The sequence below is a fragment of the Gopherus flavomarginatus genome, chromosome 9 (genome assembly GCF_025201925.1).
Source record: "Gopherus flavomarginatus isolate rGopFla2 chromosome 9, rGopFla2.mat.asm, whole genome shotgun sequence".
NCBI lineage: Eukaryota > Metazoa > Chordata > Testudines > Testudinidae > Gopherus > Gopherus flavomarginatus.
The window spans coordinates 91,418,695-91,442,553 of NC_066625.1; the positions used below are offsets into that span (position 1 = coordinate 91,418,695).

Consider the following 23,859-nt stretch of genomic DNA (forward strand, 5'->3'; position numbering starts at 1 on the left):
CAGGAGAAATCCACACTCCTTGTGGCTGCCTTTGTATTTCCTTGTAGCCTTTTCTTTTTAATTGTTTGTTTTTCCCTTTCTTCATTCCTCTGTATTTGTCCTCTTGAAGCTCTCCCCTTCCCACACAGCTCCTCCCACCTCCCTTCACAGAGCCTGAGCAAATGTCCTCTCCCCGAACACCACCGACAAAACCCTGCTAATGTGCTGCAATCATCTCTACGCTCAACACAGCCCATGGCAGCTCCTAGACATGCAGAAAAACCTCCAGGGCCCCAAACAAACATCACGGGCCTTTGTTGTAGAATGTCTGCTCAGACTTGCCCATCACTAATTGTTACAACATTTCTTTGGTGATCACTGATTACTGGTGTGTGACAAGTAGGATTACATGCAAAGGGTTTAGTCCTGCACTCCCACCGGCTTCCGAATGGAGCGATTTGAATGCTATTCACTTATGGAGTCCAAAGGGAGTGAGTTCTGCTGGTCAGGGGCAGAGTCAAGCTACATTTGCACAGGCACTCAAAGTTACACATCTCACAAAGCACAAAGCACTTACTTGATCATCTGGGGAACTGTGACTTTTGAGTTCTCCTCAAATGCATTCATCATGAGGCCATTGCATCGAATATTGTCTACACACTGAAACACAGAAGGGTCAGGGGAATGGAGAACGCAAGTTACACTGGGAAGAGAACTGGTTTCGAGGCTTGATATAGGATTTGCTCAGTTGCTGAGATCACAGCATAAGAGGATGTGATGCTGAACTAATCCAAACTGGATACATCCTCACTCATTGTATCTGCCCAGGGCCATTTGATATGAAATTGATGCTGGAAATGCTGCCTTTCTCAGATACGAATGGTCATAAATACGGGGTGACTAAAGGGTGAAGCGTTCACGGCGGTCACTCTTTATGCCAGTTGCTAGCGGAGAGATTACAGGGAGCTACACAAATTAGCGGTTCTTCCAATGCAGGATTTGGCATATTTAGAATGAAACTACCAGAGGTGAACTGGGCAAAACCACAGACAGGGACCTCCAGAAATGCTCTCTCTCCACCTCTGTTCTCCCAGGTAGACGCTTCCAGCCCAAGTCTCCACCCAGAGGATTGCCTGGTAGCCCTGGAAGACAGACTCTCCCACACCGTAGTCCCCTCCTCTCCCTGTTACATGCTACATGCATCTTGTTGTAGCTGTGTCGTTGCCACGACACAAGGTGCGTGAGATAATCTCTTACTGGAGCAACTTCTGTTGGGGAGAGAAACCAGCCTTCAAGCTGCCCTACTCATTTCTCTCCCCAACAGAAGTTGGCCCAATAAAAGATATCACTTCGCCCACTGAGCTTCAGTTTTACATTATGGCATTCAGCCTCTCTCACCATGCGGCCTACGTCCTGAGTATCTAAGGTTCCTGCCTATATCTATCCTGGGAAGCTATGATAGGAGTTAAACACGCTACATTGCTTCCTTGCTGAAGAAGAAAGGACATTGCACAGCAAAAAGGTGGCCAAGAATGAGATGTTATAAAAACTGCTCTTGAAACATTCATTTTTCTCTCCTCCCAGCTGGAAGAGCAGTCCCTGCATTGGCCCAGTTCTCCACTTCTTTGCACCTTGCGGCATCATGTCCACTCTGCAAAGTGAGTGCGAAGTGGGTGTAAACTGCTGCCACTGGTGGGAGTGAGCGGGAAAGTCAGAACTCGCAGCGTTATGCTCCTTTTGCATAAATGTAAATGAGCCGCTAGCTGCAAGGGAATGGCGAGTTAGGCTGAGATTCTTTTTCCAGGTGGAATGGGCCCCGATTTTAGCATAGATTTACTCCCACCTCTGATGTGTGAGTGTGAACTACAGAGCAGCCAGAAAGCCCTGAATTAAACAAAATAAAATAAGAAATAAGAATTATTCATACTTCACATAGCACTTTCTCCTAATGCTCTAGTTACTTTAATGACTTAAATCACGAGGGTGCTGTGAGGTTGAAGTATTGTCTCTATTTTTATGGATAGAAAAAGTGATGCATAGAAAGGTGAATGCCAATGTTCTGCAACTCAGGTGCCTAAAGTCAGGCCCTGTACCCATATGTGGGCTTCCAAAGAAATGGCCTGATTTCAGGGGCAGGAAGCAATCTGCAACAGCCATGGAAACCCAGTGTGATTTTGAAATCGGCCCACCTAGTTAGGTGCCCAAATATAGATTGGGTTTTTGCTTGATTTCTTCTTACCTGACTGATGTCACTGGTCCATGCAGCCTTTTCTTGCCTGGACGATGCCACCAAGATAACAGTAAAGGATGGAGAATCTTTTGGTTCCACTACAATTTTGAAATCAAGATGATCTATGTCTTGCCCTGATGCTTTTGCTTTGTAATAGACAAGATAAACAAGCAGAGTAAGGTTTGAGGAGCTTTTTCTAGGACATTTGCACTTTGTTGTTTTGTTTGGCCATGTAATGCAGAGTTAACCCTGTAGAGGATACAAATTCAGAGCCTAAGCTTCCACGTTGGCCATGAATCACCAGCTCATACCGCTTTCTTCTTGCTGCTCCTTCTCGCAGATGCAAGGAGCATCATTACTGTAGGGAGCTCCAACGGCCTGGGGATTTGAGCTTTCATGCACACAGCGCAAACCCATATTTTCAGTCTGAATAGGTTTTTTGGTTGACCAAAGTGAAGCCCTGTTCTTGACCTGATGGCATCTGGCTCTTTCAATGCAATAACATTTGAACGCTGCATCTGATCAATTCCAAAACTTCTGAAAATGTTTTAGGCATCAATGGCCCAAACTCTATTTTGGCCAAAATGAAAAAGCCAGAAGGGAAAAATGGGGACACGTACAGCCCCATGCGTGCGGTTGGCAGAGCCACCTTCTTCAGCCAGGCCTGTAATTATCCACAGACCAAAGAACTGGGTTACCCTCTGTTTATCCTCCCAGTAGAGTTTAACAGAATAATAGTGTGTGGCGGGGGGGCATGCAGAGCCCCTAGCATGAGCCAGGGGGGTGGGCTGAGAGAGGGGAGGGGGTGGGAGTGTGACCCACAGGGATCTTGTGGGGGATGGAGGGACGGAAAGAGCCTCTGAGGTATGCAATGAGTATGGCCTTCAAAGGCAATGAAGGGGGGACTCCCCAGTTTATATAAGGAAAAGCAACAGAGGAAGAAATAATATCACCAACATCTCCGTGAAGACGCAAAGCGGGGATCACGACTGTGACATGCTGTCTCCCCAAAGGGCAGCTGGCTGTGCAAAGGTGTAATACAATCAGCAGTGTTACTCAGCTTCTTTACAGGCCGCAAGTGCTGCATCCGGCAGAGCGCCCACTGAGAGGTGCTCTTCAGGGCAAGGGACAGAGGGAAACCCAGCGAGAAAAAACCAACTCGCTGCTGTAAGTGGCTGAGCCCCCTCAGCCCATGAGCCGGGGGTGGAGAGGGCCCAGAGAGCCTGACTGCAGCACTCACCACTCGGCAGGCTTAGGGTTAGGTGCCACACCAGAGGACGAGGACAAGATTACAGGCTGCAGACTGGGCCGATGCAGGATGCTGTCACAGAATGCGCCCAAGGATCAGGCCGCAGACAAGGGCCCAGCCTGCCCGTGCACAGGTGCAATCTGTCCTCACAAAAGCTGTCTCCATAGTGTGGGTGCTGAGACCCGAACCTTCAAAATCATTGGGGGCCCAATTCCTGATGCCTGGGGGCCGACTGTCAGAGGGACTGGGCACCCAGAACTCTAAACAGGTGCTCAGCATCCCAGGCCACTCGTGTAGATACCTAAACTCAGCGACAGGTGCCCGACGTGAGGCACTGCAGAGTGGAAATCCCAGATCCGGTGTCACAGCCCAAACTGAGAGGCTAGTTTTAAGAACTCGGCTGCAAATGTTTGGCTCCCCAGGTCACTCCTCCGATGTGACAGCCAGGTGTGCATCTGCCACAGGCGGGCAGAACTGGGACACACAACTCTGATTTTTATGAGGAAGATTTTAAAGAGGACAGAAAATAGCAAACTGGGTTTTCAATGACAAAGCCTGTAATTAGCCAGGGCTTGCTGCTTGTTTTATTAGACCATTAACACTGCAGTGCGGGACGAGGCTGGCCCCCTTTGGAAGGTTATAGTTAGGGTGACCATCCATCCCATTTTTAAAGGGAGAGTCCCGTTTTTGGGACTTTCTTATCTAGGCGCCTATTACCCCCACCCCCATCCCGTTTTTTCACAGTTGCTATCTGGTCACCCTAGTTATATTTGCATAGAAGTGTATCTGTTTTGTTCATGGCAGATAATGTATTTGATTCATGTCACCTTGTTTTCTGCTTACGGAATGTCTGCCACTGGACCACAACTTCCTTGAATTATTCATTATTTGAATGTGCTCAACCAACTTGTTTGCACTGTTGGTTTTACCCTCTATGGATTGATTGCACACAGCTCCCTGCAAGTCGCCACTAACTGCCATGAAAACTCCAGCAGTGCTGGCTGGTTGCAAATGGTCCTATGGGTCACAGAGTAGGACTTCTGTGTCCTGGTTTGATGAGAATTACTCCTGTAATCAAGTCCTGTAATCAAAACTGTGGCCTCAGAAGCCGTCTGGGCTTGGAATCTCCCAGGTGCAGGTGGCAGGTTAGGGGCAAGCAGCAGTTAAGCAGGGTTGGGCCACTTAACCCTTTTCTCTGATTGCAGGGTGTAGGTTTTGCCTTGGGAGCAAAATGAGTTGATTGAGTTACAGGCTGGGCCCAGAATTTAGATTTCATTTTCTTGCATCACATACACACAACCTAAGTGCACACACCCTTAATCCTCATCGCAAGCGGATGGTCAGTCCTTATGGGTCTTTGCTAACATTTTGGGGGCCTGGTTCTGAGGAGGGTTATGCAGACTTTGCCCCCTTGCTGGGGCAGGCAGCGTCCAAGCCCACATCAAACATGCCACTTCTAGGGCCAATACTCTTGTTTCCAACATGTCTCCTTCCATTAACAGGTGCGTGAGGAGAGCTCCAAGGAATGCACATGCCCGAAGGGAATTCTTTTTTAAATTCGCACCAATAATAATTAGGGTGACCAGACAGCAAGTGTGAAAAATTGGGACGGGGGTGGGGGGTAATAGGAGCTATATAAGAAAAAGACCAAAAAATCAGGACTGTCCCTATAAAATCAGGACATCTAGTCACACCAATAATAATGGAGAGGGATTTGGAGGGTGAGGGTTGCCCAGCTCCAGCCGATACTTACTTTCTTCATCAGTGCTCTCCTGCTCCTCCATCAAGGTGCAGTCGATTAGAGAGATCACGCCATTCTGAAAGACAGGAACAGCCCCAGAGGGAAGAAATGTGAACTCGCACAGGCACACGTCAATCAGTCTCTGCAGAAACCCCTTGGAGGGGCAGGCAGGGGGAGACATGTCGATCTTCTTTGCTTTTTCAATTGAAGTAATTTAAGCCTAGTTCCTGCAAACAGGAACCCAACAGGATGACTCCTGGGCATAAAGTTAAGCACGTGCTCAAGTGTTTGCAGGATCGGGGCCTTATTTATTACAGTTTGAAAGCAGATTCTATTACCAATGAATTCCGTGTTTTGACTGCTAGAAAATAAGTAATTACATGCTTGGAAATCGCAATTTTCCCTGTACTGCTGATCAAACTAATTTGTTTATAAATTATTTAATAAGAACAGTAAATTAAGTTTCCCCAAAGTCTGCTGTGATAATCAGCAACTCTTTGCCATTGACTGTAATCTTTCAAACTGGTAATTTAATGTCAGTAAAGAACCATTTTTCTGAGATTCTCACTCAATTAACTGCAAAACATCCATAGACAAATGTGAGAGTCTTGGGAATGGATGGGAAAAGCCTGTAAGTGTTATATACAAATTTAGGCCTAATTAAAGTTTCCCACTGAATAGATTGTCAGTATTCTTGCAGCAAATCACAAATAACTTCTCTTGCTGAGAACTGGTAATTTTTATCTTAGCACATGACACAGAGCTCATTCCGTAAGTGACAGGATGTCCTAATCACATGCAGTACACTGAACTGCCCTGTTTGATGCCTCTAGCTATCTGCAAACTACAATTATGTGAGGGAAATTGGCACCTTAAGAAACTTCAGTTTTTAGGAGGTGCAAGGGTGACGGTAATAAGACAGACTATAACCCGTATTCCAGACCTCCTGAGTTTGAAAGGACATTGGAAAGGCTTAGTCTGGCAGGCCTGACTACCTGGAGTCCCCCCATTCATTTTACTTTTAACGGAGACGCAGCAGACACAGAATTTCAGCTCCTCAAAGGTATTCTGGTGCCCAATTCCCATTGGCAGTCTAGAGTGCAGCAGTTCTCAGATGGCGTTCCATGCACTATCCACGTCCCACACCGCTGCAGAACGAAGCACTCTGGGGGATGGAAGGCTGCTTGTGGCAGATTTCTTTTTTACAACACCCCCTGGAGAGCTGTCTCCCTGGGGCATGGATAACTTTGAAGTCCCACAGTAGATAAGCCATGGAACCGGGCCTGCTGCAGTGACGCTCACTTTAAGGCCTGGTGGGGTTAAAGCTTTCTAGGAAAAAGTATCAGGTGCACCCTCCATTTTCCATTGCCTGCTTCTGCACTCACAGTTGCTCAGAGGTGGATTTTGCGCACACAGTCAGTTACTCATTCAAAAGGAAGAGCAGGGAAATAGGGTCTGGCTGGAGGCCAGCTGGAAATTCCACCCATGATCTTCGTCTGAATGCCGGCATTGCTGTACTGCACAGCACTTCCCAGCTGCGGGGGCAGATGGGCCACACTGAGCTCCCATAGTGTAACAAGACTTCAAAGGGGTCTGCTGGGCGAGGTGACCCCCGTATTGGACTCCTCTCTGCACGAGTGTGAGAGAATTGCCCCTTTCTGCAATTCGCACCTTGGTTAAGTGTAATTTTCCACCTGAGCCTCTTGTACAGATAATTAAGTGCTTGGAGAAGAGGAAGCATTGTCTCTCGCCCTCCTTCTTCAAGGACAGGGAGCCCAGCCTCCCCCTGGTGATCTTCCCTTTCTCGGACATTGGCACTTGGATGAGGGAACCTGTTGAGATGACAAAAACCCATGATTGGCCCTTTGTGTAACTTCTGGCCTGCAGGGGGCGTAGTTCTGTTTCAGACACCTGGTGTGAGAGTCAGACTGGCCAGGCAGCTGGCGAATTCAGTAGCCGGATGCCTCGGGCAGGAAGCCATGCGCTGCAGCGGAGCGTGCTTCCCAAAGGTCACGCCGGGCAGGAAGACCCAGCTGTCATGACTGTGAACCAGGAAAGCGGATCAAACAAAGGCTTCTGTTAGCAGCCCTGGCACACAAAGAGTGCTCCGGGGTGACACTCCCCATCATCCCGGGGGCCCCGCGCCGACTTTCCCATCCCCAAGGTCCCATGGTGGGGCTGCTGGGGAGCACGGCTGGTGGAGTGGCCGTGCAGGGGGCTTTGCACACCCACTGTGCTGCAGGAAAGGTCCGTGCACCAGCCCTGCACACCACGGAAGAGCTGATGAGGCAGGGAGAAGAGGTGGGTCCAGTGCCCCAACACGCTGTGCAAGGGACGTGGAGAGCAGCCATCTGTGAGCTGAAAGAGCAGCCTTGTGTGGAGACCCCCAGACTCTTGCAGCGGCCTGGGGGGGGATTTCACCCCACCTCACACACTGGCCGCACAGGTCATTCACGCTTCTGCTGCAGGCAAAGTGAATTTCACCCAGACACGCCACACTACGCGCAGTGCCATATGGAGACTCGTGCAGAGACTCTCCCTCCATCGCACCCACCAAGCCCCTCCAGGCAAGCGTGCTTGACCGCCTCTTGCCACTGGACCTCCAGGCCGTGACGTGGCAAGAAGGGAGCCCTCAGCGGCCTGCTGGAGCTCCTCATGACAAGGCCCTTGACTCTTCTCTATATCTAAGGGCAGGGACCAAATACATTGGCTTGTCCCTCGCTAAGGGGAAGTTTCTGTGGGAGCCTCGTGGAGAACAGCAGCACCTCACTGTAGCTGACCCAAACCTAGGCTGCAATTAGTCCTCAGGGGAAAAGGCACAAAGGAAGGGATCCATCCACCACGAGCTCTCTGCGGAATGGCCTTGGTACAAAGCCATGTCCTTCACAGGATGCACAACTTACTAGGAGGCCAGGGCCAGCGAGCTGGAGTGCCAGGGCCAGCCCTGGAGGGCAGCATTTCTAAGCTGTGCTGGCATGCAAGCTACCAAATGCCTGGTCTGACCGTGGGGGATGGCCAGAGAGCAGCAGCACCCAGGCCAGGCCCCTTTCTCCAGGCCATGCCCATTCCATGGGGGTGGGGGCTACACTGACTCTCCACCCCTAGGCATTCCCCTGGGTGCTGGTCACCAGAGAGTCAGGATCCAGCCCAATATTTGGCACTAGAAAACCATTTTGTGCTATAACGCAGGTGTGAGCTCGGTGGTGCAGGACAATACAGGACCGGAGACTGTCCACACACAAGCAGGTTTACAGCAGGTCCCTATTTCCCTCCATGCTGTATAACGGCACTGATGACAGTATTGGCAACAGGCAGCCAGGCAGCTCATCAGCGCAATACATCGCATGAACGGAGGAAGAGGGAGCTATAGAGGTGTAAACATTATACCTTGTCTGACAAAAGTCTGGCTGGTGTCCAGGAGAATTTCACACCCTTCAATAATCATCCTTTCTATTGCCAGATTTTTTCGAATATTTTCTGTCTCGCTCACTTCATCGTGCATTATCCTAAAGAGGAGAAGAGACAATTGGAGACAGTGAACTCTGCTGGGGAATTGTTGGTGAAGACGGCAATGTGGCTTTCACACTTGGCAGGAGCCTCATTAAGCATAGTTGATATAAAGGAAGGCAAAGAGAACCCAGTACTGCCCCCTACATACAGCCGTATACCCCGGAGGCTAGGAGACAACACGCATCCATCTGGAGTTGCTACATTTTTAAATATAAAAATGTTGGGGGATTTCTGAATGTCTATTCTTGCTGGGAGCTCCCCCGTCTGGCTGGCTGACCTCTCCCTAGACAGGCCATGGGTCTGGCTTTAAGCCAGAGGGTTCTTTTTTCCTATGGTTTATCCCCATCCAGTACAGACTAAAGTAGACATAGTTTTGCCCAATATCAGACAGATGACATCATTTTCAAGAGAGTGCGGCTCCGCCCCCACCTGTGTGACCTCACACACTGTGCACGAGGTCATGCAGGTACGGGGTGGGAGGTGCTCTTCAATATGGTGTCCTCCGTGTGGTATGACCTCGCATGTCCCGAGTGTGAGGTCATCCCGGAAGGGGTGGGGTCACACTGGCAGGGGCGGGCCCAGGCCCTTCCAGGAAGCACCGGAACGTCCGGTGCTCTGGGAATGCGGCAGCGGCCACCCTATTTCGCCCCCCGACAAACCACGTCTCGCTTTGCTGCTCCTTGGGGGACTGGAAGGAGGGGTGGCAATGCTTTGGGTGGGTAAACTCAGTGCCAGCGTGAGGGATTCATCTCCCTGGCTGTAGTGTGCTGCGATATGAATTAACTGAGAGACTAGAGCAGAATGCTTCACTTCTCAGTCTCTGGAAGGAAAGTATCAGACACTGGGAATTCAGGGGTCCCTATTGTCAAAGAAATCAGTCCAAAGGCTGCTGGGACAATGGTAGGAGCAAGGTCCCTTTGCTGCCCCAGGCACTCACAGCGGGATTTCCCTGGGCTCATTCATGAACAGCGTCACGCTGCATCTCCACTAGACCCGGCTGGAAAAAGGGGGAGAAATGCATATGGTTTGGGGGAATGTTTCTTCCTGGTTTTCCCTCCACAATTTGAATTTCATTGAAATGTAACCTTTTGAAAAATGCAGCCCAGCTCCGATCTGCACCTCGTTATCTGTGCCCACAGCCACAGCGCTGTCGTGAGACATGAAGAAGGAGGGAAGGGCAAGCCCTGACCTCATCGCGCCATGAACAGGATGAGGCTAGAACCCCCCCCTCCCCCGCCCAAAGAACGCTTGTTGGGGCTCCCCCACAATCCGAAAGCTGGCCCTGAGCAGGGTGTTCACAGGCCCATGCGGCTAGCAAGCCTCTTTTAGACCCTGACCCCCAGACGGCACTGCTGGGAATACTGGGACCCTTGAATCCACGGCAGCAAATCCCACCGTGCCACCTGGTTACTGACCGACTCATTATGGATTACAAATGCTAAAACCCACTGACTCAGAAACGCTCCCATTTGGGCAGCCCTGGTCGGCTGGAGCTGGTCTATTGCGGATATGCTCTGCAGACAGGAAAGCGCAGTACTTCGTACGAACTCCTCCAACAGCCAGAAACCGAACCAGAGGGAGCTTGTGGTGCCCGTCTCAGGGCTACGGACATGCCACGCCAGCAAGCTCCTCATCCACCTGACTTAGAGTCTAGGTCCTGATCCGGCAAAGCAATTAAGTGTGTGCTTAACTTTAAGCATACGAGCAGCCCTGCTGAAGTTAGTGTGGAGAAGCACCTGCTTACAGGCAAGTATGTGCTTAAATGATCTGCTGGATCAGGGCCTAAAATACCTCAACATACTCAATCTGTGATACCTAACTGCAAGAGCTAGTGACAGAGCACAGACTGCAGATAAAAATACAGGCCCTAATCCTGCAATTGGCTCTGGGTCCTACCTGGACTCCACAGCCCACTAGGTTCCACACAGGTTTGTTGCTCTGCGCTTATGGGCCCAGCTGCAGGGTCACGGCCAGAGACAGGCTTTCTGCATTTTGTATACGAGTGCTGGAGTTCTGGGTTCTGCCTACAGCATGGCCTCCATCAGCTGACTCTACAGCTAGAGGAGGAAGAAATGGTGCAGGCTGAACTGTGCCAGCACCAAGTGACTGCACTCGGATCAGGTCGGTGCACTGTTGCAAGGAAATGGCCAACAGCGTTTGCATTTTTCAAAAGGAACCTGAAAACACTTGAAAGGTGAGTGTCTCCACATTGCACTTGAAAAGAAGAGAAAAAGTCCCTCTGTGCAGGCATGCACCTGAAAGCAGGTGCCAGCAAGGATGCTGCCAGGCTGGCATCCCATGTGACTGGCTCCAGGAACAGTCAGCACAGAGCCCTGCGATTTGCAGGAAAAATTCTGGATTCCAGGGGATTTAATGGCTCCACTTCCTACCCCTTCCATGCAGCAACGATTCCGCGAGCTCGAACTCCTCAGTCTTGTCTGGAGGAGAGTGTTGGAAAATGGATTTCAGCACCGGTTCCCCCCAGATCAGTACTAGAAAAGGCGTGAATGCTAGCGACGTCTGGAGACACTTTTTGAAGTGCTGCTGGAACTGATTTACCCGCCTTCGCCCTGTTCTCAGTACTGATTCAGGGGAAATCGACACCGACACCAGCTTCAGCAGCAGCTTGTTGTCCTGGTCCAGACAGAGCTACCGTGTTTTAGGCGAACTCTCTCCTTTTCTGGGAGGGGAGGTGTGATGAAGTGGGGGGGGGGGTTTCTAGAGGTTTTCTGTCTTTTCCAGGGTTTGCATGCACAGGTGGTGGGACTCAATGTCCCTGGGTGTTACTGGTTTAACGAAGTGAGGGGAGGGGAATTTGTTGTTACAGAGGACCGGAGAGGGACTCGGGACCCCAGCCCAGGAGACAAAACCAGTTCTGGCCAGTGGGAGGACAATGGGCTGCAGAGAGAGCACCCCGGTGACCTGACCAGCCGGTTCCAGCCAGAGGACAGCTGCGAGGAGAGGGGACTCATGCATCTGAGGAAGTGGGTATTCACCCACGAAAGCTCATGCTCCAAAACGTCTGTTAGTCTATAAGGTGCCACAGGATTCTTTGCTGCTTTTTCAGGCCTTCCTGTTTACGACCCTGTTTACCTGGAGAGAAGACAATGGACAGAGGCGCGGCTTGAGGCCGGGGATATCAGAGGCCCAGCTGGGAAGCAGTGGGGCTCGGGGCTGGTGAGGAGAAGCAGGCAGAGCCCACCTGGATGCAGGGAGACTGGGATGTGCTGTTATTGTGAGAGGCCAGGCCTGAGGCCCTGAGAGTTTCCTGTGCTGTGTTCAACTCTCAATAAACCCTCCTGTTTTATGCTGGCTGAGAGTCACTCCGGTCTAGAGAACAGGGTTGCATCAGCCCCTTCAGGGGTGAAGAGGCCCAGGGGGTCCAGAGCGCGTGGACTCCCGGAGGGGGCCCACGGCAGAGACAGATGTGCTAAGGCTCAGAGAGGTGCAGCTCCAGGAGGTGGAGGGGCCTGACCCAGAGAGAGAGTGGACCCCCAAGAAGGGCTGTCTCACTGAAAGGGGCACCCCCCACCGACCGCACAGGACCAAGAGTGGGCACGATCTGAGAGTCCATGACAGGAGGCAGGTGGGACCTAAATCATTGATTTGGACATCACAGAGCTCAGAACGATGGGATGTGACACGAGTGCTCAGTTCCATTTGGGAGGCTTGCAGTTCACACCCTCAGCACTCACAGGCAAAGGAGCGTTCAGTGCCCCTCAGCATTGGTACCACGAGCATGAGGCTGTTCAAAGGGAAAGTCTGAATCTAAAATAACACGGGCCATCTTGGACCCTGTTCTTTCCCTGCACTTGGTGCACCACAGATACTGCTCTTGATGCCACTTTGTTCCCCCCAGCAGACTCGTTACCACAGAGCCACCAAGCAATGCCGACACACTCAGCAAGTTCATGGATGGCCTCATGGAGCAAGAGGCCAGAACGATATTCACGCATTTGGCAGGGAAATGACCAAGTAAGGATTCAACTTCTCCTTAGTTTCTCCTATATTTCACCTCAAAAGGAACACACCTTCCCCTCCCTCAGCATGCACTCTGCCTCTCCACCATGCCTGCTCTAGAGAGACAAGAACCGCTGCTGCAGCACAGAGCTTCTGGAGCCTTCCTTGGAAGGAGAAGGAATCAACCTGTGATGGTTCTGACCTGGAAAGCTCTTCTAGCTTGGACTTGGCGTAGTCCAGGCTGTTCCTCTCCACGTGCTCATGGGGCGTGTGGGCCAGCAGCTCATGTAACGTCAGAATGTACCTGGGAATCTGAGTTGGAACGCAGACCGGAAATCAGGGGTCAGCGGAAAGAAACCATTGTGGGAGCAAATTAGCATTAACACTGACGTAAGGATGACTGGTTTGTACAAAGTGAACTGGGCTGGGTCCTCAGCCTCTACAAACTTCTTTGTGTGCTCCATAAAGCCACGAGCACCCACCCATCCAGTCCTGCACTGAGCCCCACTCGGAAAGTGACCCCTTCCCCACGCACAGGCTCAGGTCCCGCCCCAGCACAGCTTCTGGGGTCCTTCACCAAGCCCAGCTTGACCAGACTTCAGGTTCATAGCCTGTTATTCAGGTACCAGCATTTAACTGGTTAACTGGGCCTCACCCTGGTCTTTCTGGAACTCACAAGTTTCAGCTGGAGGCTTTGTTTCAAAAATAACCCTTGGGCCCCACCTTCAGCTGTGGTGGGTGGGGGGCTCGCAGGATGGTGGTTCTAAAGCCGTGTTATTCCCCGTGTCTGGGCATGCGAGAATGGCTCTTGCGTTCACGTGTACTCCGCTTGCTAAGGTCTCTGACAGGCCCCGCCCAGTGCTCACGCTTAGGGATGCCGAGACTTACAGGGACTTTGTTTCCCATCACTGAGCATGGCGGTAAAGTGAGGGTGCTGGCTGGCTCTGCTGACTCTGCCCCGAGGTCTCTGGGGGATCAGCCGGAGGCTGTGGGTGAATGGAGAGGGACCCAGCGATGGGAGTAACTCAGAGTCCAACAGACTAGTGACCTGGTGGGTGAGGGTTTCAAGCCGTTTGTGGCTTTCCCGGTTGAGGGAGCTGGGCTCTCACACTGCCAGGTCTCCAGTACCCTTGTAAGGAGGGACAGAGGCTGAGGCACTCCCCTGAGCTCAGTCTAGAGCGACCCCAGAATGGTCTGTGATGCTGGGGGTGGGGGGAGGCTGGGAAACCAACCTAGGGGCCATCCCTGCCCGCACTCAGGGTGTGAGTGGCCATCTGCAGGGAGGGAGCCTGTTGGGCTGTGACTAGGCTAGGAGTGGCTGAGCCCAAGTTTGGCCAGTCACTTCATGGCACGGAATATTCTAGACAAACTCCTCTTCTAAACAGCCAGCCAGGCCCCTTCCTTCTCCATTGCCTTGAGAGATTATTTATAAGCAGAGCCCAGGAGGCTCAACAGATCTGAGGAGCAGGAGGTTTCCTCGCTGCACTTTATGGCCTGCTAGCACTTGCCACGTGAGCCATGTGTCACCTGGAACATGGGGTACGTCAGGAAGGTCTCCAGCGTCCTCTCCTCGCAGTCCGGCTTGGCCTCATAGTGCTTCAGCAGCTTGTCGAAGTCACGGTTCTGCTTGCAGTGAGCCAGGATCTGCAGGCTGTACTGGTGGTTTCTCACAAACTCCTGGTAGATGTTCAGCATGGGCAGCAGGATGTCAAACAAGTCAGCTGTAAGCAAGCAGGCAATGAGCAGGTTACTGCACCGCATGAGAGCCTCGCACTCAGAACAGGCTCGGGCCGCTTTAGCATTGGTGCCAGGCCGACAGGTTTGCTCAGGTAGGCCTGGCCTGAAGGAAGATGGTAGCAACTGCTTTGTGTTTGTCTGACATTTATGGGAGTGACATGTCACGCGTTGGTTCTGTGTCTGCATTTTGGGTTAGAAAAAATGGGCATTTGCACAACAAGGAAATCCAGGCCTCCCTTGAGCTCCCTGGTTTAGGGACATGCACCTTTAAAGGTGCATCAGGCTGCACGCAGGAGTGTTGGGACTTGCATCGCTCGAGGAGGAGAAGCCCAGCCTGCTGCGTGTCTCCTATGGCATTGCGGGGTGAGGCATGTTACCCTGCACTGGCTGAGTGCCCACAAAACCCACAGGAAGAGAGCTTCACAATGGAGGCGCCAGCAGAGTCAAGACTGTGCTCCCTGTCTGAGAACTACTGAGCAGAGCACTGGTGCAGCTCCTGAATGGGGAGCTGGGGATGAAACAGGCAGCGAGGACTGGCAAATCTCTGTGATTTAACTGTGGGATCCATCAGGGCGGCATCACGATAAACTCTTCTGTGAATGAAGAAAAGCCCCATGAGGTCAGGTCACTGGAGTACAAAACCTGAGCTGCATGGCAGACTAGAATTGGTTTGGGGTTTTTCCTATGAATGAAAAAAATGGATGCCTTACCACAATGAGCAACAATTCACTGCAGTGATGTAGATCAGAGAGAACCACTGCAAAGTTTATTAGAAGGAAGGACACGCAAGACTTTAATGAGAGTGAAGAATAACACGCACAAAAGAAACAGCAGCTACTCACCAAGCACTAGCGTCGGCCAGCTGGATATTCTTGCTTTCAGGCCTTGATAAAAGATCTGGTGCAAAAACATGATTGTTTCACTGAAAGATAAACCAAAAGGCAGAGAGATGGATGAGAACCAATTAACGAATAATTTAAGAATCCTGGCACTTCTAATGGGGGAGGCCAGAGAAACACCGTGCAATGAGCAGGAGACTGGCTGGACGGGCTGATGAGGAGAGACTGAGAGAGTGACAGATGGAGAGAAACTCCTCAGCATGGGACGAGGGGAAGGATTAGTGGGAATAGTGGGGTGAGAAGAAGAAAGGGAGAGTGTGAGCCGAAGAGCAGTTCACGTTTCCCAGTAGTGAGATGTAGGATCCCGTGAACAGTCTCCCAAGTTCTGTAATGAAGGATCATCCCAGGGAAGATTTAAAACGAGCAGCCAGCACCACACCCAGGGACGTGTACAACAAGGGAACTGTGCACCTCTAGCTAGTCTTTGGAAATGTGGCTAGTGAGTGTGTCTCGAGGAGGGCAGCCCACCCAAAGCCAAGCCCCAGCAAGACCCCATACGTGCACCACACATGCACCTCAACTGAGGCCATTCCTGAGTCCAGCTGGCTGCTGCTTCCCTCCAGAGAGAGCTGGGAATGATAGGAAGAGTGGCAGGGACTTGTCGAGTTTCTCTAACACCCCCTTAAATAACCTCTTTGAGCGTCTGTCTGCTGCTCCTAGCCTCTGCTCTGTCACTGTCTTGTCTCTCTTCTTCATTTAATGATCAGATGAGCAGAAGGCTGCACAGTGGCCCAGGTGGGCCCTGACCTTGCACCTGCTTCGTAGATTTCCCCAGCTTCCATTCCACTCTCTATCAAAGCACCCCAAATAATTTTGCATCTATTAGTTACAATTTCCCTCCTGTGATTCAGAGTTGACTGTCCTTGATTAACTCATCAGTCTATTATCAGAGGGGTAGCCGTGTTAGTCTGGATCTGTTCTTTGCTGCTTTCATCAATCTATGTGCTTTTCCATTACAGCCATAATTAGTTTCATCATTATCATCACACCTGCAGAATTCAAATGTGCAGGTCTGTACTTTCCTGTACCAAGGACCTGGCTTTATTATAAGCAAGTTCTCCTGCTAGTCCCCGCCCCACTCCTCCCCAGGGTCCTGATTAGAGTTTCCCCCTTTGCTATGGCTTTTTCCTTCTCTGGGGAATTTCTGCTTCCCTGCTATACGTCCCTCGTCTTCCTTTGCTGATAGGGAGGCAAAGGAGTTGTTTAATTTTCAGCAGTACATAAATGACCTTTGCCATCTGCTTGCCAGGCCCTTCCTGCTGCCTTCCCTGACCGGCTACCCCAGACACAGATCTCATTAGTTCTGTGACCCTCTTGCAGAGTTTCTCTTTGCTGGGTGCGGTCGTGCTGCTCTCCTTGTTTTTCACTCTCTCAGCTTCACTCTGCGGTGTTTGTAGGCTTCTTGATGCCTGACGGGGATACCTCTCAGGATCCTCCCTTCCCAATGGCATCGGTGCCTGGTGGACGGTTTCACGCACCACTCACCTCTGCCCAGTCTGAATGAAGATGGTAGCAACTGATTTGTGTTTGTGTGTCACAATTACTGGAGTGAAATGTCACTCATGGGTTCTGCGTCTGTATTTTGGGTTTGAAAAAATGGGCACTGGCACAACAAGGATCCGCCAGTGATTAATCTGTGCCGGGGCTCAGCTCTGGCACCGCTTTCAATACAAATTAAGCAATGGGGGAGGCAGCGGGGCCTGGGGGTGATGGGGAGGGGGGTGGGGGAGAGCCCGTGAAGGCCAGGGATGATGGGGGGAGGGCCCCAAAACAGAAGTTTTCCCGGCTGCCATTTCCCCTAAAGCCGGCCCTGGATAGCAGGGACTGGACTCATGACCCAGAAGGTCCCTTCCAGTCTGATGTCCAATGATTCCCCTGAGGCTGTATCAGATAATCTCCATCTTCTTGAAAGCATCACCCCTGCAACTCACTCTGTCTCCTTACAGCATGAGCACGCAGGGTGACCAGACATCCCGACAGAATCGGGACTGTCCTGACTTTTCAGGTTTGTCCCGCATCCCGATCGATGTTTGCTTGGGACACAATTTGTCCCGATATTTTGCACTCCTGGTTTTTGTTTTGTTTTGTTCCGCCGGCAGGACTCCGCTTTTTCTTTTGCTGGGCTGGTGGGACTCCGCTTCCCCGCCCCCTTTGCCGGCAGGACTCCGGGACTCCAATTTTTGTTGTTGTTGTTTTGTTTTCGCTCTCTCCCCCTCTGCCAGCGGGACTCCTCCCCATGTGTCCCGATATTTTCTTCATCCCATCCGGTCACCCTATGAGCACGAGCTGTAGCTGCATTTCCCAGAGGGGAAGCACAGCGAGCTGTGGGGTGGGATGCGCTAGCCAGCAACGCAGGGATAAGTTCTGCCATTGTCCTGCACAGAGAAAGGAATCGCCAGAGCTGGAATCTAATCAGGACACAGGGCTCACTCGCCCGCGTGGCCCCTCCGAACGCATTAACGATGCTTCACTGCTAAGTCAGCCAAACTCTTTTTGAGGGTCAGTAAAAGTCAGTTAACTTTCTCTCGCCCATTTCTGTAGGGCTCTGCATTTTCTGGTTTAAGCTGGGATCAGAAATAGCCTGGGAAATTCTCTTCTCAGTATAGTTCTGAGTTACCTGAAACTGAAGTACCAGGAAATGAATGAGATTTCCCAGTTCCCGGGACAGAGGGAGCTGCTCTGATGGGTTCAGATGTGTCTCTGAACCAGCCCTCTGAATTTGTCAATATCCACTCACAGGTGAGTTAACAAGGCAACACAGGGGCTAAGGGGTGGCCTAACTTAATGCATTTATATAGATCTTGGCAGCCCCAGAATTAAAGATGGTCCTGAATCAAAATCCTGGATGGGAACAGTTGCAGAGTTTGGGAAAGCTCAGCTCAAGATCCATGGCCAAACTGCAGCGTTTCCATCTCTCTCTAACGGGCCAAACCCCTGCTGCAAATGGGCCTGGAGCTTTGGGAGACTGAGGATTGGAATTCTGTCGCCTGGGCCCATCTCTGTCCTTTGGGGGTTCCTCACAACACCCCAGGACGGGTATTTTACTTCTCACAAGTCGCATCCCAGTTAAAACCAGCCCCAACCTAATGGGGGGAAAAACAGGCTAGGGAGTCTGCCCATAACTGAATGCCGGGTTGGCACTTTCAGTGCTGCGAAGGATACACTGCATCTGTAGCCATAGCAACAGAGCGAGCGGTTTCTGGATGACAGGAGCGGTGATGAGAGCAGGGTTTCAGGGAGTTTCAGCTCCCTCTGACAGAGCATTCAGCCCGGCACCGGGCTGGCCTGAAGGGGTGAGCTCTGCACTGCCTGCCATGGGCGTGCCCTGGAAAATCCCAAGTGAGGCAGGTTTGGTTTCCTGTACAACTTTGTGGCAGTTGCAGCAAGATAATGGTAGCAGCATCCCCTCGAATGCGTGTCCTTAACGCTGAAGAACCTCTGGGGACAGAGTCCCATTGTCCAACCTCCTCTACGACTTTTCCCAGGGGATGTTGCAATCTCCTCTAGTCCTAAGGTCTGGCTCCAGATTTTGTGCCCTCTCCAGTCCTCTCATAGGAATTAGGAAGCCAACCCCCCTCGGGCACAGCCTGCAGTGTTCAGCTGGCCTCTCGCAGTTTAACTCACGAGGGGATTTTGCTTTCCCTCGGTCATTTAGTTCAGCCTGTCAAGGGGCAAACCCGACAGCAGCCAGTGCGAAGTTCTGCTCTCCCAGACTAGACCAGCGCCCTCACTGGCTCTCAGTCTCTCCTTGCTTCTGCTGGACTGTTTTCTGCCACATGATCCGCAGAAGTAAATAGCCAGAACAAAACCACTCGGGCATCAGCACCTGAAACCAGCACTGAACTCCCATGGGCCCTTGGGAAAACAACGCCGATGCTGGGTTGGGGTTTCTCCGTCCCTCCCCTCTCCTCCTAGCTCAGGCGGACTGACAACCCAGACAGGGAGCGTAGAAGCTTTTTGGGGGTACAGCAGGAGGTGGAGGGGAGAGGGGAGGAGACAGATGATCAACTTGTGTAGTAAATAGTAACATGGTGCTAAACTTTCCCCTCCCACACCAGGGGCCTGCTAGGGCTGACATCTGTCTGAGCGTATCCACTGGGAACCTTACAACAGTGGGCCAGGAATGACTCTATTGAAAGAGCTTTGCATTCCAGGCGCCGAGGAGCTGAACTGTGCTATGGGAGGTGTCATACACCACCCCTTGGCAGACATCTGCCAGGGCGGGTTTCCATTCTCTCCAGCGAGACCGGCTCTGGAGCAGGACTTTGTATTACGATCTGTCCGAGAGTCGATGTCCTCACGCAGGATTCAGCAGGGATTGCTGCTGTTAAACAGGGCATGTCGCAGGGACACAGTTGGCAATGCCTTTGTTTGGCCCAGGCTGGATTTAAGCATCTTAATTCGTCCTCCTCAGCCAGGGCCTGTGGCTGGATTGCTCTCTGTGCAGCCCATGGTGGCTCTGACATGCAGCATCTCTCCAAGCACAGTGCATTATGCAGATCATGGGTGAGAGATTACACCTGCTCTCTATATACTACACATCTCTCCCAGCTATTACAGTCTCTCCTTCCTTTTTTCTTCTGTTCATGCAGCTGTTCAATGTATTCTGCTTCTGCCTCCAGCATCTTGAAGACCTGGTTCCTTTTTCTCATGTGACCCATTCGTTATAGAGATAACCTCAGCTCTCTTGCCTAAAGCCAATGGAAAACCAAAGTAAACTAACTCAACTCCTTCAGCTTTCAGTCCAGGTGCATTTCCTACTCATTGAAAACGGGAGGTCCATAGCACCTCCCGTTTTCAATGAGTGCATGAATACACCGTTGCTGCTGAGAGCTTTCACTGTACGGCTCCTCCACGCACAACAGACCCTCTGCACATGTGGATTTCCTCCTGTGGCAGAGAGCTGATTGGCATTTTCTAGTTAGGTACCAGGCCCCCACCCTTATTGCAGGGAGCAGAGCGATAAGGAAACTTTTTTATGCCTGGAACGTGAGTGGGATTGATGTAAGCATTGGAGCCATCCAAAAACGAGGGGAAACCTTAGGTACGAGAAGCACCTTATAGCAAATCAGGGACGCTCTGATTCCTGCATTTATTTGTTCTTCAAGGCTTGGGCTATTTGTTCATCACCTGGCCTCATGCTCCCCAGTGTGGGACACTGGAAGTTGTTTCTGGATACGTAAAGGATTGGGGGATGGGTAGGTGAGCTGCTTAGAGAAGAAACTCCTAAGTCTGGTTCCATGCAGAAAAGGCCTGATGTAGGTGACACACTGGGCAAGAGGGGGCCAAGAGTCTCTTTATATTCTCCCGCTGAAAGCCCTGCTCTCGAGAGAAGGAGCACCCTTAGGGGCGGCGCTGAATGCTTAGCTGCAGAGAGCTCTGCCAAGGAGCCCCTCCATCAAGAACGCCGCCGGGCACTGCCCATGCCTGCAGGAGGCCACCAGAGTGACCGAAATCCCATGGCAGGTCCAGTGAATCCATTGACAATCCTGCCCTCCCTGCCATAGGAATGTGCTCACTGGTCAGACACTCACCGAAACCAGGCACTCTAAACCCAGCAAAAGCGCCTGAAATCACCATGCAGCCGGTTGTGGAGGGGGAACTGGGCATATACCGCTCCCCCCTTTGCATCCTACCCCATTACCATCAGTACACTGCTAGTTTCCCCCGGGCATGGGTCATCCAGGAAAGGCGCCCACCTGTTCAGGAATATGCTGCTGACATCATCATGGGTGATGGGAGGCTTCTTGGAGCTCGCTGCCATCCTCAGCGGGCGGAGGAAGTTGTTGACCAGAATATGCAACTGTTGAACATATTCTGCTTCTGCCTCCAGCATGCTGAAGACAACCTGGTTCCTCTTCCTCATGCTGTCAGCGTGAGGAGATCTGATATAGTCCTGAATGATCGTCTTCCATTTCCTCCTGCATAGCCAGCCCCGTAGAAAGCTCTGGACCTGTTAACAGATTAATGACCTCATTAGCGGTTTTACATCTCAGCCTGGGCTATTTATGCAGCAGTTTAGGTGCAAAGACCAAAAAGCTCTTCCATCAAACAGACCATTGTGTGGAGGTTCTACCACAACACGTCTGTACAGCAGGTTTGCTAATGATGTTCATGTGGCTTTGTGCTGAGCCATATATAACGGTTTCTGCTCTCTGTACTTCTGCATGGCCTCACTGCTGGGACATGAACAAGAACGCACTGAAAGGCACTTTCTCGGTGCATACGATCGCCTCTTTCTCCTTGTACAAAGATGAACATAAGGCTCATTATTACATGAAAAGAAAACTCATTAACACTAGACCTCTCACTGCACACGTAAAGTACAGCGCACGATACTGTCAGCAGGACAGTGAGGATATGAAAATACCCAACCTACCCAGAATCTAACACAGATCTATCCATCTACCAATTCACTGATCAACCAGTAGGTTTGTGCGCGCACACAAATAACATACAGAGACAGGTTTGCTACATTAAAAACAAAAAGCTTTTGATCCTTGTATGTACAATAAAAAAATATCTGCAACATACTCAAATCTGTATCTAGATCCAGCCATAGACAGATAAATGCATTCAGTCCCGCACACCCACTTAAACCCGAAAGTGCAGTGTTTTACGGCTGAAATTTCCTACACAATAAACAAAGGCATCACAGCTCCGAACCAGGGGGCATAGCCAGGACTCCTCCTCCTGTACATGTGTCACTAACTGCAGTCAGTGAGAGTTCTCCACGGAGGTGGAGTAACTGCAGGACCAGGTCTCTGTGCAGGTGAAACCGACCCCAAGGAGAAACAGTGCTGATTTTGTGTGCAAGATGTAGTTAGCCCAAGATGCGCTCCTGCAATGGTCAGATTTAACCCATTTTCTTGGAGCAGGCTGTATAACAAATGGCTAGTGATTTGAAGGACTATTCGTTCTCTGCAAGGAAGAATTCATCCTAACACAACTTCCTTGCAGCATCTCTGAGTCTGTAAATCTCTGCCTGCAGGGAATCCTGCTTTTGACAGGTCCCCACTACACCGAAATGGCAAGATTTAAGACAGGGCTATTTGTCTACGCACTGGCACACTAGGGTGGCGAGGTGCCCACACCAACAGCAGACGTGGCCAGTACTGAAGAAGGCAGAGACAATTAACAGAAAGCTTTACAGAGAAGTGGGGCACATTCTCCTTCATGAATTCATAGAGTGGGGACGGCTCGTCAAACAGCCCAGCCCAATCAACATTACAGCGGGTAGCAAGGATCAAGGTTCACTCCCTGAAATACATTTCAAGTCAAGTGTTCATGTCACGGCTCCTTACAGGTCATTAGCAAGTACCCAGCGCCAGGGATTAGTCACAACGTCTGTGAACGGGTCTTTAATGTGACAAAACAAACCTTTTTGATTTTCTTGATATCGCTGTCATCGTCACTCGGCGCGCTGCTCTGAGTGGACTGGATGCGCTCATTATCTTTAAGCAAGGAGGCAATCTATAAACACAGGAAAACAAGCTGACCAAAAGCTCCAACACTGGCACTGCGAAACATCTCCGTGCACAAGCGCAGGAAGTGAAAATACGTGTGTGAGTGAAGTCCTGTCCCCAGTGACCTGCATGCACCAGCCAGTAACCCCAAGGGTCAGACGTGAACCATGTGATAAAAACATTCGACTGTGGGACAATGCTGAGCTCTAGCCCTGATTCCATTTTAAATGACAAATGTAACAGATCATGTTGATTCTGCCTCTAATGGGAAAGCACTAACGATGCACTGATGAAAAGACAAGAGTATTCTAAATATCAGCAAAATAAACCAGCTGAATGTAATGTAACGTATTTGAAATATAGGCTGTACATGGTCTATCCAAGATATTTAAAAAAATGGGAAATAGGATATAACAGTTCTAGGCTAGAAATGTTGCCAGATACCAAATGCAAAACTGGGCAACTGCTCTACGATAGTATCAGAGGGGTAGCCGTGTTTGCTGCTATTACAGATCCAGACTAAGAGTCCTGTGGCACCTTATAGACTAACAGACGTATTGGAGCATGAGCTTTCGTAAGTGAATACCCACTTCGTCAGACGCATTCACCCACGAAAGCTCATGCTCCAATACATCTGTTAGTCTATGAGGTGCCACAGGACTCTTTGCTGTTCTATGATAAAGTCTCCAGCCAGAGCTTATCAAGAAATGGGGTGGGAAGAAATTGCAGAAAATTCCCACGTCACTTTCCTCCTGCACCTTTCAGCAAGGAATGAGTTTTCATTTATTCGCCATTTTGCTTGAACATTTAGATGGAACATTTTAGGCTGTCACATTTTCATTTTCAAAAATGTTCAGTTTTTTTTTTCTTTTTAATCTTCCTCCCTTCGTTTCTCCTTTTCCTCCCTCCTCCTCTTTTCCCCATCTTGCCACTGAAAACGGGGCAGGAAAAGAGGGAATGGTGGAGGGGAGAAAACCCCATAATCCAAAAAAACAAAACTGAAAAAAAATTGACATTTTTCAATTTTGTTGAACAAAACTAAAATGAAAAGAGAGAGTCGTGAAAATCCCCTGGTTTGGAAAAAAGCC

The 23,859-nt window shown here is 50.6% G+C and overlaps 1 protein-coding gene across 1 annotated transcript in view; it reads right to left on the reverse strand.

The window, feature by feature from the left end:
- RASGRF1 (Ras protein specific guanine nucleotide releasing factor 1) overlaps window positions 1-23,859 on the reverse strand; it is a 96,993-nt gene that overhangs the window by 35,447 nt on the left and 37,687 nt on the right. Inside the window, exons 4-13 of the mRNA XM_050967331.1 lie at window positions 22,686-22,778; window positions 21,005-21,258; window positions 15,249-15,328; window positions 14,197-14,390; window positions 12,872-12,981; window positions 8,587-8,705; window positions 6,871-7,031; window positions 5,212-5,275; window positions 2,219-2,355; window positions 557-639 (exon numbers count right to left, since the gene is read on the reverse strand). Of these exons, the coding sequence (XP_050823288.1) occupies window positions 557-639; window positions 2,219-2,355; window positions 5,212-5,275; window positions 6,871-7,031; window positions 8,587-8,705; window positions 12,872-12,981; window positions 14,197-14,390; window positions 15,249-15,328; window positions 21,005-21,258; window positions 22,686-22,778 (1,295 nt within the window). The remainder of the gene's footprint in view (window positions 1-556; window positions 640-2,218; window positions 2,356-5,211; window positions 5,276-6,870; window positions 7,032-8,586; window positions 8,706-12,871; window positions 12,982-14,196; window positions 14,391-15,248; window positions 15,329-21,004; window positions 21,259-22,685; window positions 22,779-23,859) is intronic.